This window comes from Pteronotus mesoamericanus, unplaced genomic scaffold, assembly GCF_021234165.1.
Source record: "Pteronotus mesoamericanus isolate MK-2021 breed Mesoamerican mustached bat unplaced genomic scaffold, CSHL_Meso_final contig_468, whole genome shotgun sequence".
In the NCBI taxonomy this organism is placed as follows: domain Eukaryota; kingdom Metazoa; phylum Chordata; class Mammalia; order Chiroptera; family Mormoopidae; genus Pteronotus; species Pteronotus mesoamericanus.
In genome coordinates, this window is record NW_026555176.1 from 1,061,032 (window position 1) to 1,079,849 (window position 18,818).

At 38.4% G+C, this 18,818-nt stretch overlaps 2 protein-coding genes across 3 annotated transcripts in view; both read left to right on the forward strand.

Moving 5' to 3' along the window:
• Window positions 1-1,241, forward strand: part of RAD51AP1 (RAD51 associated protein 1) — a 32,575-nt gene extending 31,334 nt beyond the window's left edge. For both annotated transcript variants that reach the window (XM_054577944.1, XM_054577943.1), the window contains one exon: window positions 1,105-1,241. In XM_054577944.1, the coding sequence (XP_054433919.1) occupies window positions 1,105-1,241 (137 nt within the window). The remainder of the gene's footprint in view (window positions 1-1,104) is intronic.
• A 7,773-nt stretch (window positions 1,242-9,014) lies between these two features.
• DYRK4 (dual specificity tyrosine phosphorylation regulated kinase 4) overlaps window positions 9,015-18,818 on the forward strand; it is a 43,678-nt gene continuing 33,874 nt past the window's right edge. Inside the window, exon 1 of the mRNA XM_054577957.1 lies at window positions 9,015-9,125. Coding sequence (XP_054433932.1) covers window positions 9,015-9,125 — 111 coding nt within the window. The remainder of the gene's footprint in view (window positions 9,126-18,818) is intronic.

The window sequence follows — 18,818 nt, forward strand, 5'->3', positions numbered from 1 at the left end:
TCAAGTTGCCAGTTAGTTACTGTTTTACTTATATATGAGAAGACCACCAAGATCCCAGTGGGAAAACCAACCAAGGACATGAATATACTGATGCTCCTAAGAAATACAACTAGAAATAAATATGAAAAGAATTTTAGTCTCACTAGTAATTAAAGAAATATAAGTTAAAATAATAAAATACTATTTTATATCTTTCAAAATAGAAAATAATAAAGCAGTATAATCAAGGGCACCCTGGGTCTTAGGGTAGCAGATATAATTATTTACTATAAATTTATCATTCCTTTATAGGACAGCTTGACAGGAGTCATAAAAATAAACCTGTCCTTTAAGGAATTTATTCCTTAAAAAGAATTCAAAAGAAGAGAAAAGTAATAAGTGGTCAGATTTGTCTAAGTTTATATAAAAATGGTGACAAATGCAACAGTCCGAAAGTTTTTCAAAGAAATTTGAAATATGGCATATACATGCAATTAAGAATGATAAATCAGGTGATTGGAAACATGAAAGTGTTTATAAATCTTTACTTGAATGAAGTACACACAGTTTTACTTCTTATGACTACAGTCATCGTCAACTATGAACATTTTTGTGGATAAATTTTGATATTTAATACTTGATGGAAATAATTGCTATGTTAGAGTGATAGCATAAATGAAGCCAGTGTAAATAAAAAAAAAGTAGTATTTGTCCTGTTTAAAGTAATAGAGTATTTGAAAAAATAGATTCTTTCAAAGGAGTAATTGTAAAAATTGCAGGATTAAAAAAAAAATGCAATAGATTTTTCTACTATTTTCGAAATGATGACTGCATTCACTTTTTCCCCATTACAACCCATGTTATTTCTCCCAGTTTTTCTGTTTCAGCCCTCATGCTTAAAATTTTGGTATCATGACCTTGCCTTCTGGGGATGTTTGAAAATAGGTGATACTATATTCTTTTTGCTCTTTAATACTTCCCATTACTTTGATCTTGTTTATAACTTGATAAAACCTATATAGCAGAATAATGCTTGACTACATTTATTGCTTCCTTTATTTTATAGATTCATTTTTATTAAGAGATTTCTAACATTATCAGCATCGGCGGTATGTTTTCTTTCAGCGGTAACCGGAAGTAGCAGCACCAGCAGGAGTCCACTGGCAGCGGTGGCTGTTAAGTCTCCAAATCAGAGTCTTCGCCTTGGCTTGTCCAGATTAGCACGAGTTAAACCTCTGCACCCAAATGTCACTAGTAGCTGAGTGTGGTGGTGAAATGTTTGATTAAAAGAATCACAGTTTGACAAGTGTGTATATATTTGATTTGTATTTATATTTGAAGAGGGTATTGTAATATAAAGAGTGTTAAATCCTTTAACATAAATTCTCTACCCATTTTTTTATTATGTTCTCTGACAAGCTATTCAATACTTCAATAAGAAGTTTATTTATAAGAATTATCTTGTAAGGTCATTTCCTTCTGAAGAGCATATTCTGTATTCTTATGTGTAGTAAGTCATTGTCATTAAGTGGTTGTCTCTTTGAAATGGAGGAAGTCCACATTACATGCTGTTTTTTTCTGATAACATGAGGTTTCTTTCTAGCTTTGACTAGTTATGGCTCCTTAACTTTGTTCAGAGTTTATCCGGCAAAAGAAAACATTCCCATTTTTTCTAGGAGACATTTCTAAAATATGTTAAACTCTATTGTCAGTTTTATTGCCAAGATGTTTACTATTTGAGCCAAATATTTTTATAGTAAGAATTCAGAATGATTTTACACACTAAAACATATGCCAAAACAATATGGCATATGTCTCCTACTTAGATATAGATGGTTATTGTATAGCAGATAGAATTCATGACATTTTATGAAGCCCTCATTTTCAAAGCCTTTAATAAACATGAAAAAGTTTTGATATGCTCTTTTCCTTTATACCATTGTATCCATCCGTCTCTGTCTGCATTTCATAAGAAATTGAATGCTTAGCAAAAAACATTAGCATTTTGTATATATAAGGGGTGGGGGCCGGTAATCACTTTTTGTTAAGTCAGTGTATTAGAGAGTGGCTGTCAAGGTCCTACCTAGTCATCCCTGTTATGATATTAGATCATTTAGCTTCTCAGGAAACTTAGATCTGAATTTGTTCTGAATAAAAGTAGTAATAGATATTTTATATTTATGGTGAGAATTTCAACCAACTTCTGATCACTTTTTAATAAAAATTCTTGAAGTCACATTAACCATTAAAAATATAATAAATACATAGCTCAGTTCTTGGATTATGGAAACATCTATGTTAATATGAAAATAATTTAGAATTATGATTAAAGTGAGCATTTTCTTATTGCTATTGTCAATATTTTATTTAATGTAAATTTTTATACTGTCACGTATCACCTCACCTATCCCTTCACTCCTTTTTAAAAACATATTTTCCAGTTATACAGTATTGAGATACAGTTCAACAGTAAACAAGTATTAAGAGTTCACCCTGTATTCGGCACTGAACTCATTGATTAATCATCTGGAACCAGCTTGATGAACCTGTTTTGTCCATGTTATTCATAGTTTCTATTCAAAATTTCCAAAAATTAACAAGCTTCCTATTGACAAATACAGTGCACATTTTTTCTCATCTAATCTTGTACACCCTATTCATCATGCTCTGCATAATACATTTTATTTCCTGGGCTCACATAACGATATTCTTCCATAATTTTCACCCCACCTCCCTGCTCACTCTTCATTATTTTGCAGCTTCTAATCTTTTATGTCATCACCCATTCCTCCCACCATAAGTGTCATATTCTGTGATTTTATTCTTTGTCTTCTGCCCCTTTAAAAAAAGGAAATACAAAAAAACTTAGGTGATTTTAAGCTCCAGTGATTGCCTATGTGACAGTGACTGCCAAGTCAGAATCTTTAGTCCCTATCTTGCTCTGCACAGACCTGTTGGCTGGCCCATTGAAAATTTCATGTATTAAGTCATCACTACATAACATCTCCCCCTGCTCCAAAGTCTTCTCTCCTGCATTTTCTGTTAGTAAGTGGCACCACCACAAACTCAGGTGCCTAAGATACTGTCACCCTTCATAGTCAATCACCAAGCTTTATTTCATTTCCTCAGCTGCTCAAAACCGTTCTCTCCTACTTGTCCCTTACTCCAAACAGCATCACTTAAATGCTTTTAACAGGCACCCTTGGGTTGATTCTTACCCTACTCTGGCCTACCCTCTGTGCCATATTTGCCAGAGAGAGTTTTCTAAAATAAAGGCTGAGCATCTGAGCATGAACACCATTCTGCTTAAAATCCACACACATACACCTTAACCTGTTTAGCTCACAAGAAACTTCGAATCAGTCCGACTCCCACTGATACTCATGGGTACGGTGTGGTCCTGTGGCCTTCCCTGGGCCTTCAGACTGGCTCTTATTTGCTTTCTCTGCATGCTAATTCCCGCTTGTCCTTGAAGACTCAAATTCAAGTCAGCTTTTCAAAAATTATTTGGATGTCTTGGTTCTTCTGTGGAAGAAACTGGGTATTCCTTCAGGCCATGCTACTGTCATTCAACTATAACTTTCCTTAGTTTTCTTCTTTTAAAACTTGGTGCGGAGCAAGTGCTCAGAAAGTGTACATCTGATGAACACTTTCTATCCAAAACTTTAGCTATGAGCTTCTGGTAACCACACATTGAAGGGGAAGAGGATGAGGATAATTTCATGAGTCTGGTCTGTCCTGACAACTCTAATCTTTCTTTCTGGGGAAATCCTTCAATTCTTGTTCCGAATTGAAAAAACTGGGGCAAGAAAATGGGAGCAGATAGAGAAATGTGTTTTTCAGGTTGATGTGAAAGGTGGTAGGGACTGGACCAGGCCCTTAAGTTCTTTCAGCTCCGAAGTCATAAAAAGGGCGGACGCAATTTCTATAGCGACGGGAGGAGGGTGTGGCCTCCCAGAGGCCCTCCACGTTGCGGTTCTGCTGCAGCTTCGTGCAGCTCTTCCCACCTCGGGCCCCCTCCTAACAAAGTAAGGGCGAGAGGCTTCGGTGGGGGGGGGGCTCGTGATCACGCCGGGGGCCAGCCAGCTAGCTCCCAGCGACCCTGCCCTTCAAGGGGAAGAAGCATTTGAGGCAATGGGGAAAGGAGGTGGGGTAAGCGGAGAGAATGAAAGGCGTACTGAATGCAAAAAAGTAGAAGGGGGCGTGAGGGTCGGAGGAGAGCGGGGCGGATGTTAAGTGCGGAAAGGCAAATACAATTTTAGATCTTGTTTGAGCAGCTGCATACTCACAACCCCACCTTGGTAACCTTTCTGTTCATGGAACGTTGCATCACTGATATCCGCTGAGTTTGGGTGGGGAGGGAGGGATTTTAGGGAACTCCTAAGGCCTATCCTGAAACTAACAGCCCTGACCCCAACAACCTGGGGCCCAAGACTTTCTTACCTCCTTTGTTTATGTTCACTGCCTGTCCCGTCCTTTTGGTCCCAAGTGAGTCCCTGACCTTTCGCGGATGGCCTGGTTGATACTAAACTGTTCCCACCCATCCCATAGCCTTGTGCCTCCAAGCAGAGCCCCATCCTTGACACAAGAGCCCTTTAAGGTGTATTCATCCAGAGCAACACCTTCCTCTCAGGTGCTACCTGCCGCTCTGGGGTAATTCCCAATATTAGCAATTTTTTTTCCTTAAAAAGGGGACGGATGATATAAAATTTGGGTTTTTTAAAAAAAGTGTAGTTAATTTGTGGTATTTGCTATGTTTGAAATGTCCATCAGCCAGTTCAGGGCTTAAGTAACTTGTCACCCCTCAGACATATTTTAAATGACTGGCTGTCAACAATCTTAATTCACACTTCACTGTTCAGACCTAAATGGAGATTGGCAAAAGTGTGAGGCCATTTAAATGAAAAGTTCAGAAGTGTCCCTTGTGATCAACCTTGCTTGAGGGATTTAATCACCTACATGTGGTAGATACATTGGTCCTGTGACTTGAGACTGTTATTTCTCTTCCTTGTTTTAGTCCTCTTTTTAAATTTTTATTTATTTTTATTTTTTAATGTATTGATTATGCTGTTACAGTTGTCCCATTTTTTCTTCCCTTTATTCCCCTCCACCCTATACCACCCCAGCATTCCCCCCTCTCTTAGTTCATGTCCATGGGTTATACATATAAGTTCTTTGGCTTCTCCATTTCCTATGCTCTTCTTAACCACCACCACCCGCCACACACCCCACCACCACCTATTTTGTACCTACTATTTATGCTGCTTATTGCCTGTACCTTTTCCCCATTCTTCCCCCTCCTCCTCCCCTCTGTTTTACTGTTCATAGTTTCTGATCTTCTTTTTCTTAGATAAGTCCCTTTAACATTTTATATAATAAGGGCTTGGTGATGATGAACTCCTTTAACTCCTTTAACTTTACCTTATCCGGGAAGCACTTTATCTGCCCTTCTATTCTACATAATAGCTTTGCTGGATAGAGTAATCTTGGATGTAGGTCCTTGCCTTTCATGACTTTGAACACTTCTTTCCAGCCCCTTCTTGCCTACAAGATTTCTTTTGAGAAATCAGCTGATAGTCTTATGGGAACTCCTTTGTCTCCTTTTCTCTTGCTGCTTTTAAGATCCTCTCCTTATCTTTAATCTTGGGTAACTTAATTATGATGTGCCTTGGTGTGTGCTTCCTTGGGTTCAACCTCTTTGGTACTTTAAGGGCTTCCTGGATCTCCTGGAAGTCTATTTTCTTGGCCACATTGGGGAAGTTCTACTTCACTATTTTTTCAAATAAGTTTTCAATTTCTTGCTCTTTCTCTTCTCTTTCTGGCACCCCTATGATTTGGATGTTGGATCGTTTAAAGTTGTCCCAGAGGTTCCTAAGCCTCTCCTCATTTTTTTGAAGTCTTCTTTCTTCATTCTGTCCAGTTGAATGTTTATCTCTTCCTTCTGCTCCAGATCATTGATTTGAGTCCCAGTTTCCTTCCTTTTACTCTTGGTTCCCTGTAACTTTTTTTTTTATTTCACTTTGCATAGCCTTCACTTTTCCTTCCATTTTGCAACCATACTCAACCATTTCTGTGAGCATCCTGATTACCAGTGTTTTGAACTGTGCATCTGATAAGTTGGCTATCTGTTCATGGTTTAGTTCTATTTTTGGACCTTTGATCTGTTCTTTCATTTGGGCCATATTTCTTTGTCTCAGGTGCCTTGGAAATCATTAGAAGGGGGCGGAGTCTTAGGTATACGCCAGGGCGAGGCAACCCTGGTAGCTGTGTTGTGATGCTGTATTTGGAGGAGAGGTCAGAGAGGAAACAGTGCTGCTTGCTTGGCTCTCCCCTGCTTTAAGTCACTTCCCCCGCTACCCACAAGCAAAATGGGCCCTTCTGGTGCTGATCCCCAGGTGGGTGGGTTTGTGTACATTCTAGGATCCTGTGGTTCTCTCCAATGAACTCTTCTGTGAGCCTGGGAGTTTCTCCTGCTGCTGCAACCCCCACAGTTTTTTACAGTCAAAGGTTTTGAGGCTTTCTTTTCCCACGCTGGAACCCTGGGTTGCCCAGTCTGTCTCACTCCCCAGCTGTTCTTCCAGTTTATCTGCTCACAAATGTGGGACTGCCAGGTCTGCCAGCTGCTGCCTTTCCTGCCCACCCAGTCCTCCAGCCGCTGCCTTGCTCTGTGTCCTCTCCACCCTGGCTGTCCATCTCTGCCCCTCCTACCAGCCTGGATGAATGTGTCGTTATTAGCGCCTTGGTTGTTGGACTTCCATACAGTTGGATTTTCTTGGAGTTCTGGTTATTTTTTGTTTTTAAATTCGTTGTTGTCCTTATTTTGGTTATGCAAGGAAACAAAGTGTATCTACCTATGCCTCCATCTTGGCCAGAAGTCCTGCTTCTCTTTCTTTTAGTCCTTGTCAAAAGAGTAATGACAACCTGAAGGGAGTCTCTAGCAATGTGCCAGCCACTCTTCCCTGACATTCCCCTCTCACCTCCATATTGTCTGCAACTTGGCTAGAATATGTGCTTCTCAAACTTGGGAGGCCCAGGTGCTGGAAGTCAGTGGTTTTAGCTGACCACCAACCCAACGTGATTGTGTTGTGACCACTAAAGAGAGCAAATACTGGTCTAGGATACATTAATGGAAATAGAGTAACCAGATGAGAGATGTAGAAGTCTCATTGCCTGACTTAGCATTGATTAGAACACAATCTAAACTAGAAAACTGGCCACTTTAAGAGAGGCAGGTGCTAAAAAGTTAGAAAACAGAGAGGGACAATCACAGTTCAGGTTCTCTCTGTTATGCTTGGATACTTGATCATATGAGGAGGGGTTTGAAATAAAACCTGGAGATGAGTAAGTACGTGGGGAGACAAAGAGCCAATTTTGAATATTCAAGAACTCTTGAGTAAGAGAGTGCATAGATGTGTTCTTTGTTGCTCTGCAGAGTATAACAAGTAGGGGACAGAAATGCTCAATGTCACTTCTTCCAACCAACATTTATTGAGCACCAGCCATAATATAAATTAACAACTGCATGTGAAATGGGATGCCTGGAAAGACAGTGAGCTGTGCCTGTCCCAGAAATATTCAAAGAGAGATTGACTGCTTGCCATGGGTCCTCTAAAGAGGATTCCTGCCACGTGTGGGAAAATGGATGAGATGGCCTCTAAAACCTTTCTGGCTCATAAGTCTGTGAGTCTGTGGACCATGAAGAGTTTTCAGGAGAATTGCAGAGGGGCAAAGAGTTCTCTTTGGTGCAAGAGAAAATAACTTAAATACATTAAGTACATAATCTGTTCACAGAAAGGCAAGGGGAATCCCTGCACCTTTTAGCTGCCACAAATTCTACCCCAAAGGTCGTCCACTCTGAACATAAAACTCAAGCTACTGACAACTGCAGTAGAAATCCTGAAATCATAGTAGGTAAATCTCGAAAAAGATACTTCCTTTCTGGGCATTGACATTTGGTGAACATAGATAACTTATTATGTATAAAATACTGCACCCATTGTAACACTGGCACCACTGTTTATGGGTGTGCTTAGCCCACTAGGCTTTGGACTCCTGAGACCAAGCATTCTGTTTTATTTGTCTTTGAATCTCCCATGCTTAGCACAGCATCTGGCATATATTTGGTGGTCTGAAACTTTTTGACGAATTGATCTAAACTATCTTAGATTTCTCTCCTTTCATCAAATTTGTACCAAGAGCTTTCAATAAATAAGACATTGTCTTCAACTTTTGAGAAATATAAAAAATAAAATACAAGCTCATTATCCCTGCTCCCAAGATATGCACAAGATGAGATGAAAATACATACACCTAAGATAATTAATACTAAAGCTGTTGACCAAGTGCCAAAATGGTCCCCACAGATAAAAGTGTTGAAATCCAGAGGAAGGAGATTGGTATAGACCAGTACAGATTGGTAGGGAAACTGATCTTGATGCAAAATAATAGGAGGAATTTTTACATTTTTAGTTTCGGTTCCCAAAGCCTCTGAGCTGAATTTAAGTGGAAGCCATATTCAATGCAGTAAGAAAGGCACAAAACTCTTTGATAACCTCAGGGTTAGTCAAAGGAGGGAACCCAAGGAATAAATCACAACAGAACTCTGCCCCGCCTGGCTGTATTTAATAGAGTTAGAATCAAAGACACTTAGAACTGGACAGAAAATTAGAGGTCATATAGTCCAGCCTCATCGTTTTACAGATGGGGACACTGAGTATGGAGAAGATAAAGGGCTTGGCTCAAAATCTGTCTGGGGCAGCACTGAGACAGACTCCAAGATTCCTCAGCACTTCCTTCCAGTGTCAGGCTCTCTTCACCTACAGAGCAACCAAAACGCAACAGAAGAAAGAGCTCCACTGGCTTGGAAAAATGCACATTGGCATTTATTTTCTCCTAGTTTCCTGTGAAGGCCATGGAGGAAGCATTTGACACAGAGCCTTGGCAGGAAAAATTATATCTATCCTTTCCCAGTGTTTAGACTTTACACATCTCACGCTGAATTGATAGCCAAAACTCTACCCATTTCTGTCTACAGAATGACTCCCAGGTTCATTGTTCCGCTCTGTCCTCACGCCATTGCCCTGCTGGAGGCCCTCATCATCTCCTGCCTGAGCTTCCTACCTGAGCTCCTCGAAACCACGTTCATGGTATTGCCAAAGACATGGTCCTAAAATAAAAATCTGGGCCCCGGCCACTGTGGCTCAATTGGCTGGAACATTGTCTCATAGAACAAATGCAGGCTTGGTTCCTGGTCAGGACATGTGTCCAGGTTGCAGGTTCAGTCCCCCATTTGGGCACCTACAAAAGGGCAAGGAATCAATGTGTTTCTCTCTCTCTCTCTCTCTCTCTCTCTCCTTTCTCCCCCAGAAGCAATGAAAAAATGTCCTCGGGTGAGGATAAAAAAATTTTTTTTTTGCTACAAATTTGATCTTGTCACCCTTAGAATAGCCACATAGGCCCCAATTCCATATATGGACTATGTGACTCTTTACAATGCAACCCTGTCTCTGGCCCTCCATCAGCAATGTCCGACTATACTCAAAATTCCTGGAGAAGGCAGTGTTCTTTTATACTTTGGTGCTTTGTACAGTCTCATCTGTCTGCCCTTGACTCCATGCCTGTCTTGTTTATTCTTCGAGGACAGCTCTACTCTGCTCAAGTGTGAAGGCTTCCTCAGTTCTCCCAGCAGAGCTAGTCACCACTCTGAGGTGCACTCTGTTAGCTCTTTGCCCAGACCTCTGCTACTGCATTGATCACGCGCCCTCTGGTGACCTGTCTCCATGCGTCTCCCCTCCTAGATAATGAGCTCTCCTTAAGGGCAGAGGCCATGTCAGGTTTATTGGAGGAATTTCTCAGCAAGTGTTTGTAGAAAGGCAGGGAGGGCAGCAGTGAAAACAGATGATTTGCAGAGAAGCAGCTATTACTTTTGCTTGCCTTTGGGTAGAATTTTTCATATTATTGTGTGTGTGTCTGTGTTAAAATTAATGTTCCCTACTCCTCACTTAACTTTTTACAGTTTATTTTGTTTTAGATCCTTCAATATGCCTGATAAAGACATGCAAACATCTTGTTTTTTCTTAAGTAAATATTGAATCATATTATACATATTTTCCTCTTTGTGCTTAATATATTATGGACATACGTAAAGTTTTACCTCATTTTTAAAAAATGACTGCATCATATTCCATAATACATACATGCCATATTTTAAAATTTCTCCTATATAGACAAGTGATTTTTGATTTTTCATAGTTCTGCTGCAATGTTGTTGTGACTTGCCTTCTGTCCTCCGAACAGCTGCAAAATTGTGATGCTGTGATTGTTTATTATAGTGTCTGCAAGAACCTACCAATGGGATGATTTGCAGAAGCTGTGATAGCGTTTGCACTGGTTCCTGTTCTGTCCCTATTTCGTGTGTTCTTAATTCCCTTGGTTCTTTCTAGTGTCCTGGGCTGAAAAGAGACTTCCACGGGAGTGGAGTTTCAGCAGTGACCTGCTAGTGTAGCAGGAGTACACCAGTGGTGTGAGAGCCCTCTAAGACTCTGCCTTCCTCATATGTAAGTCATCATTTTATCTAGATCCCACACACGTAGGCGAGTTATTTTTTTGTCTTACAGTGAGCTATTTATTTGTAGAGCTGTGCTCTGAATTAAGAAGGTGCAAAAATGGCCAAATGAGATCAAGGACAGTGTTTCTACCAATTGTTTCCCTGTTCTTTTTCTATAGGCATTAAGCTACCAAGTAATAACCAATATATCTATATTTTAGGGCAAAAGTGTCTGTGGCAAGAGAATGGTTTTCTTTGCAGTTAGCTAGGGGAAACGGGCCTTTTTGTTTGGTGTCCTAAATTGCTCACCACCTCATTAGGTCATCTTCCTTCCTTGGCTCCTGTCTCTTTGTTCCCTGAGCACCTGAGGACTAATGCCAAGATGCCCTCAGAAGGGAAATAAGAGGAACGGCAGAGATTTGGCCACTGCTTTTAGGCCAACCACCTTTTCCCTCCAAGCTGCCCTGTGTTCTCTGCATCCCTGGGTGTGGGGCCATTACTTATATTTTGCTCCTATTTCCAATTTATTTCATACTCTACCTCCTGTAGGACTAAAATGGATGCTAAAAAGCCAAAGAAATGCAGCGTCACGTCCTTCCCGATTCTGAAAACAAAAAAGAAACAAAATCTCACTTTTATGAAGGTAAGGGTCCTGGAATTTCATTTGGACAGATAATGGTATCATCATGAAGACTTGGAGACCCAGGACCCAGTGGTGATTGTTGTACCCCAAGCATTTTACAGATGGGGGAACTGAGATTCAATTGATACTAATAAGTTATTAATCATAAATTTATTTCATGATATTTAGTTATGACCATAAACCAGTGAATGGAGGACAGAATCCAATGCACCATCTTTTTTCTTTAGTTATGTTTTGTTAGCTGTATATTAAATTATTTTGGAGTAACATTGGTTAATAACATTATATAATTTTCAGGTGTTATAATTTGATATCTGTGTACTCTATAGCGTGCTCATGATCTGAAGTCTATTTTCCTTCCGTTATTATATGTTTGACCCCCTTTACCCACTTTGCTCTTCCTCTACCCGCTTTGTCCTCTGGTAATCCCTATTCTGTTGTCTGTATCTATGAGTTTATTCTTGTTTGTTCTGCTAGTTCATTTGTTACATTTTGTTTTATATTCCATATATGAGCAAAATCATATTGTTCTTGTCTGTTACTGTCTAACTTATTTCACTTAGCATGATAATCTCAAGATTTATGTATGCTGTTGCAAATGGCAATATCTCATCTTTTTATGGCTGAGTAATATTCCATTGTATATGTGTACCACACGTTTATCCAATCATTAGTCCATGGACACTTAGAATGTTTTCCATCTCTTGGCAATTGTAAATAATGCTGCAATGAACATAGGGGTGTATGTATTTTTACAAATAAGTGTTTTCACATTTTTCAGGTAAATACTCAGAGGAGGTATTGCTAGATCATGTGGTAGCTCTATTTCTAATTTTTTGAGGAGCTTCCATACTGTTTTCCATAGTGGCTGCACCATTCACATTCCCACTAACAGTGTACGAGGCAAACCGGTATTCTTAACCACTCTATTCCATGCATCTTTGCTGAGTAATGTCAATTCTGTTAAATGTTGTCATATACAATTCCTTAGTATATTTATATTAATATTGAGAAAAGCAAATTCTGCTGCAGTTACAGTGACAGGAATTGTCAAAAATAAACTTCAAAGTTACACTGAAGATAAATACATTTATGTTGTATTTTATAACTGCTGGCAAATTGACAATATCATTAAAAATACCATTTAAACTTATAACTATTGTCTTTGCATTGGTAATTATTCTGATGGGCCCTAAATAAATGTCTTTTCACCATCCGTTTGTTTTCCCCGATGGACTTCTCATCCAATGAAATGACGAGGCTTTTAAGTGAGGAAATGCGAACAAGTCAGTAACTGTCCTCACAACATAACAGCTTGAGTTTCAGTGGGTAGTTATAGTAACTGGAGGATGAAAATAATGAATTTTAATTCCTTGACCTAAAAAACATTGAAGATGAGAGATCTATGGATCTTGGCATATCAGCTGCCCCATGCAGGTGTTGAAAATATTATTTTAGATATTTAAATAACTTAATAATAATTTATTTCATGATATTTAATATGTTATAAATATATTTGTAGTAATAATTAAATATTTAAGTATTTTCTATATGATTCTTGGTAGTTCAGCTAAGGGACTTTTGAAAATGTGATGTTTATTAATTGATTTCACCTGGCTTTAATATAGTATTAAACTATACCAGGTTGTAATATATTAAGTAATAATATGATTACTAATATTTGTAATAGTAACACAACTATATTAATATAATAATATATAGCATATAATAATATACTATTCTTTTAAAAAAGGTCCCATCTACTTGCTATTGTAAAATATTAAAGACCCACTGACCACAGAGTCCTTTGTGTTTCATGTCCATGGAGAGTCCCCATCCCTGCCTAGCTGTCAAGGATCGCAAGGCCCTCACAGAGACCCTCAATTACGCAGGACCTCTCTGCCCTTCAGGAAAGTGCTCTCATGTTATAGTTTAAGGAATACACCCTCTTCTCGTCTTCTGAAGCTCAGTTATCTCAGCTAATAAATGGGAGGATTTTTGGCTTTTTTGCAACGCTACTCAAAGAAAGCTGTCGCCTCAGAGTCAGCCAGTCTCTGGGACCGGAGGAGCTAGCAGAACTGCAGGGTCTCAGGTGTGGCCATCCCAGGAGAAGAACCTGGGAGAGGCCTGGGGGAGAAAGCTCTGTTAACTTGAGATGGTACTTTACAATTTCCCTGACAATCAATGAGTAAGTGCTACACAGTAGATCTGAAACTGTGCTTAAGACACATTTTCTAAAAAATATAAATAAATAAGACATCTTCTATTTTCAGCACTGAAAGATTAGGTACTTGTGTTATTTCTCTTCTATCCTTTAAGTCATTCAGTTGCTGAATATCATCTCCTTAGGTAGGCCTTCTCTTGCCATACTTTCTAATTATATTATTTGTTTGTTTACGTGTTTATCGTCTTCACCCTCAAGAACTGAACTGTTCATTCAATATTGCAGCTACTGGCCACATGAGGCTGTGAAGCTGCTGACGTAAGGCTAGCTCAAATGGAGGGACAAAGGTGTGCTGTAAGTGAAAAATATGCACCACATCTTGCCCTGCCTGGGTAGCTTGATTGGTTAGAGTATCCTATTGCTACGCCAAGGTTGTGGGTTTGCTCCTTGGTCCAGGCACATGTAGGAGCTGACCAGTGGATGCACAGCAGAGTATAACAGGGGGTTGATGTTCTTCTCTCTCCCTTCCTCTCTCTCTCAAATCAAGAAATAAAAACAAAATTAAAAAAAAACACATTTCAAAGATTTGGCATGAAAAAAATGAATGTAAAATATTTTATTGTTAATTTTTTATAACTTGGTGAAATTCATAGAATGTTAATACCCCAGTATTTTAAAAATCATTTATATTGGTTACATGTTAATATAGTATTCTGAATATAGTGTGTTAAATATAATATAATACTAAAATTAATTTCATCTGTGTTCTTTTTTAGTTTATTAATGTGGCTACTAGAAAAATTTATATTACACGTGTAGCTCACAGTATATTTTTATAGACAGTTGCTCTCAAATGGAAACTCCATAACAGCACGGATATTGAGTGTCCACTCATTTCAGGCATTGTTCTGGGTGCTGAGGATAGAGGGAAGAGGCAAACAGAACTAAGAAAACCCCACGAAAAACCCAAATCAAAACCTTTCATACAGCTTAAAATTGGGATTCTTTTAGGAAGACCATCTGGTGCATTCACATGCCAAGAATAGTAATGACCAGTCCTCATATTCCTCAGTGGTCAAGAGTTGAGATTTAATTTAACCAGTGGCCCCAGCCTTGGTCGTATATTATATATTTACAGTCACCTGGGGGAGGTTTTAAAGGCCACTGAAATCAGACTTTCTAGGGGATCATGGACTTTTTGAAAAAAGGTTCTATCACATGGGGACAGATGTCTACTTAAACATCAGCTATGAGATCCTGGTTAGGTTTTAAGTCTTTCTATTTGCTGGTTGTGAACCTGGAATAGTGATTCCTACATCTTCTGATTAAATGAAATAAGAGAACATGGGCTTGCTGCCTGGCAGATACGAGAACGCCCAATACAGAGCGGCTGCTTTTACCTTCCCAGCTTCTCCCGCTTTAACAGAAAGGGGTTTCCTATAGATGACAGGCTTATTAATAAGCCTCCCACAGTAGACAAGAGTATCTGAGAGCCATTCATTCACTCTTATTTTTGTATCTCATCATTACTCCATGGGAAACGCGCGTGCGCACGCATACACACACACACACACACACACACACACACACACACACACACACACACACACACACAGAGCAGTCTGTCCATTTGGTATGGCAAAGGAACCGAATTCATAGTCAATTATAACTGAAGAGAAAACAAAAACAGAGAATCCAATTGCTAGTTTTTTCTAGGTTTTTAGTGTGGTACGCTGTTAGTTATAATAATGAATTCATCTTTTAAATGCAAATCGAAGGCTCAGTCTAAAAGAACTTACAATGGTCACAGAACTAAGAATTAAAACATTTAAACTCTAACCACAAGCAGTCAATCTAGAATTGGTGGCTCAGTGCAAAATGGGCAATGGGGTGGGGCAAAGTAGGTTTACAGTTGTTCATACTGAAAATAATACAATAATTAATAATACTAGAATAAACTGTTCTGCCTACTTAAAACTATAAATCTACTTTTGCTGCACCCTGTATAATATGCAATATATCTATTTTTGGGGTGCAGTTGGGGTTCTGAGAGAGACCACTTAGATACTTTTCCCCATTTTCTCCTAGGACCCCACTCTTCCCTCTGAGATCTACATAGTAAATAGTGGTTCATTTGTTTTGCTTTTCCATTGGTGCTCTCAGTTTGGAGAGAGAGGAGAACAAAGACTTGAGTTTACCTTCAATTGCTGTGGCTGGGGTGTGAAGGAAGCTGGCACTGAGGAGCAACTCTGAGTCCCAGAACTAATCAAAGAGAAGAGATAACTTCTCTTGAAAGCTTCCTCATGCGGTACAAATAGAATCTGTCGTTTGACATTGGAAGTGGGGATGAGGAGTTGTTAGAAATACAATCCCTACCCCCATATGTGTTCAGCTTTTTACATTTGCTTCGTTCAACAATTTTAAGGTGGTCATCACCCCTGTTTTACAGAGGAGGACATTGAGACCCTTAGAGACTGGGCAAGTTACCTCATTCTGCTGATAAAAGCTGAAATCAGGGTTCTGATTTTATTCTGTAATTCATTAATGCTTTTTAAAAATTGTTTGCCATTATTAAATATTGAGTATATATTAAAGGATATTAAGTATATATGTAAGGTATAAAGAATAATAACATCCTAGTGTGTATCCAAAACAGAGTTTATGAAAGAAGTGCTCTGGGTGTCCATTCTATTCTATTTCACCCTGTTCACTCACCCCTCTGAGATAATGGCTGTCTTGAGCTTTACATCTAATTCTGATGTGGTTGTGCGAAGAGGTGAGCCATGTCTGCCTACACTGCCATCTTGATGGCAAGTCCAAGTTTTACATCCATTATTCCATTGCTTTTCTTTATATGTTTCTAAATCTCCTAAAGTATGTATTATTTAATTTTGCATGTTTTTGTTTTATTACGTATGGAATTTTACTGCTCACTTTTCTGCTGCAACTTGCTTTTCATTCATGCTTAGTACTTAGCATATAGGGCACAGCTTTCCCTTGGTTTGGCCAGGCCCCTCTTCTGTCTGATCAGTGCCTGTACACTTTAGATACTATGACTATCATCTGTGTTCTTGGGGACCTGTTTATAAATCAATTTCACTGTCATACTGAATTGTATGAGTATATCACACTTCTTATCAGTTTAACAGTTGATGGGCATGTGGCTTATTTCTTGTGTTTTTGCTATTAAAAGTGGTGCTGCTGTGAATGTTGTGGGTATCTCCTACTGCATATATCTGGGGTTTCTAAAGTATACACTTAGGGGGGCAATTGCTGAGTACTAGGATATGTCAATGCTTAACTTTACCAGATAATGCCAAACAGTTTTCTGAATCATTGGTCTCAGTGTACTTACCCACCAGTGGTATGTATGAGTTCCAGTTGCTCCACATCTTTTTTATCACTTGATACAGTGTGGCTCTTTTCATTTTACCAGTTTAGTAGATGGGTGACAATATCGTAATGTATTTTAATATGCATTTGAAATGGCTGTTAATGAAACTGAAGCTCTTTTCATATGTTAGTTGGTCATTTGTGTTTCCTCTTCTATGCAGTGCCTGATTATGCCTTCTTTTGCTTAAATTATTTTTTGTTGTGTTGTCTTTTTCTTACTAATATATTCTACAAAGAATGATTCTACAAAATAATTCTACAAAGAAATATATAGAAAAAATATAGGAAATAAATATAAACAATATATAAACAAATAACGTAAATAAATATAACTATATGCATACATTTATTTATAAATAAATACAAACTTTTCAAAGAATTTACCAACCCTTTGCAAGTTGTATGTGCCGCAAATACCTTCTACTTGTACTCCTTCACCCTCCACAGTTTTTCCTATTAGTGGAATCCTATATTAGCTTATAGCTGTTATAATTGGTAAATCATTAGAGATACTTTAGCAACTAAGGTCCATAGTTTATATTAGTGTTCATGCTTTATGTTGAACAGTTCTTTGGTTTTGACAAATGCGTAGTATATTCACCATTACAGTATCATACAGAATAGTTTTACTGACCTAAAAATGCCTTGTGCGTCACCTAGTCATCCCTCTTCCTGAATCCCCATTCTCTGAATCCCTATTCTTTTTACTGTCTCTTTAAGTTTTCCAGAATATCATAGTTGGAATCATATAGTATGTAGCTTTTTCAGACTGACCACTTTCACTTAGGAATATTCACTTAAGCTTCCTCCATTTGTTTTCATGGCTTGATAGCTCATTTCTTCATAGTGCTGAATAATATTCCATTTTCTGGGTATGCCAGTTTATATATCCATTTACCACCTCAAAGACATCTTGGTTGCTTCCAAGTTTGACAGTTATGAATAAAAATGCTATATATATATATATACACACACACACACACACACACACACACACATATATATTCATATGCAAAGTTTTGTGGACATGGGTTATCAACTTCTTTGGGTAAATACCAAGAAGCCTGATTGCTAGATTGTGTGGGAAAAGTATATTTCGTTTTGTAAGAAACTGTCGATCGGTCTCCCAAAGTGGCTGTACAATTTTGCATTCCTACCAGCAGTGAATGAGAGTTCCTGTTGCTCCAAGTCCTCACCAGCATTTGGTGTTGTCAGTGTTCCAGATTGTGGTCATTCTACTAGGTGTGTAGTGGTATCTCATTGTTGTTTTAATTTTCATTTCCCTGATGACATAGGACATGGAGCATCTATTCATATGCTTACTTGCATCTGTATACCTTCTTTGGGGAGGTGTCTGTTAAGGTCTTTGGCCCATTTTTTAATCAGCTTGTTTGGTTTTTTTATTGATGAGTTTTAAGAGTTCTTTGTATACTTTGGATAACAGTCTTTTATCAGATTTGTCTTTTGCAAATATTTCCTCCCAATCTGTGGCTTGCTTTATTCTCTTAAGACTGTCTTTCACAGAGAAGAAAATTTTCATTTCAATGAAGTCCAGTTTATCAACATTTCTTTCATGGATCGTGCTTTGGTGTTCCATCTAAAAAGTCATCACCATACTCAAGGTCATCTAGTCTTTCTCCTATGTTATCTTCTAGGATTTTATAGTTTTGCATTTTATATTTAGATCTAGTTTATATTTAGATCTATTTTATATTTATATCTATTTTGAGTTTTTCTGAAGTATGTAAGGCCTGTGTCTAGATTCATTGTTTGCATATGGATGTCCAGTTGTTCTAGCCCCATTTGTTGAAGAGATTATCTTTGGTTCATTATATTGCCTTTGCACCTTTATTAAAGAGCAGGAAACTACATTTATGTGGGTCTATTTGTGGACTCTCTTCTGTTTTATTAATCTGTCTATTCTTTCACAAATACCACACTGTCTTGATTACTGTAGTTTTATGGTCTTTTTCCTTTTCTTTCTTTTTTATTGCTGTTCTATAACAGTTGTCCCAATTTTCCCCTGTAGCTCTCCCCTGCCCCGCCCACTCCCCTTTATGGTAAGTCTTAAAGCAAGATACTGCCAGTTCTCC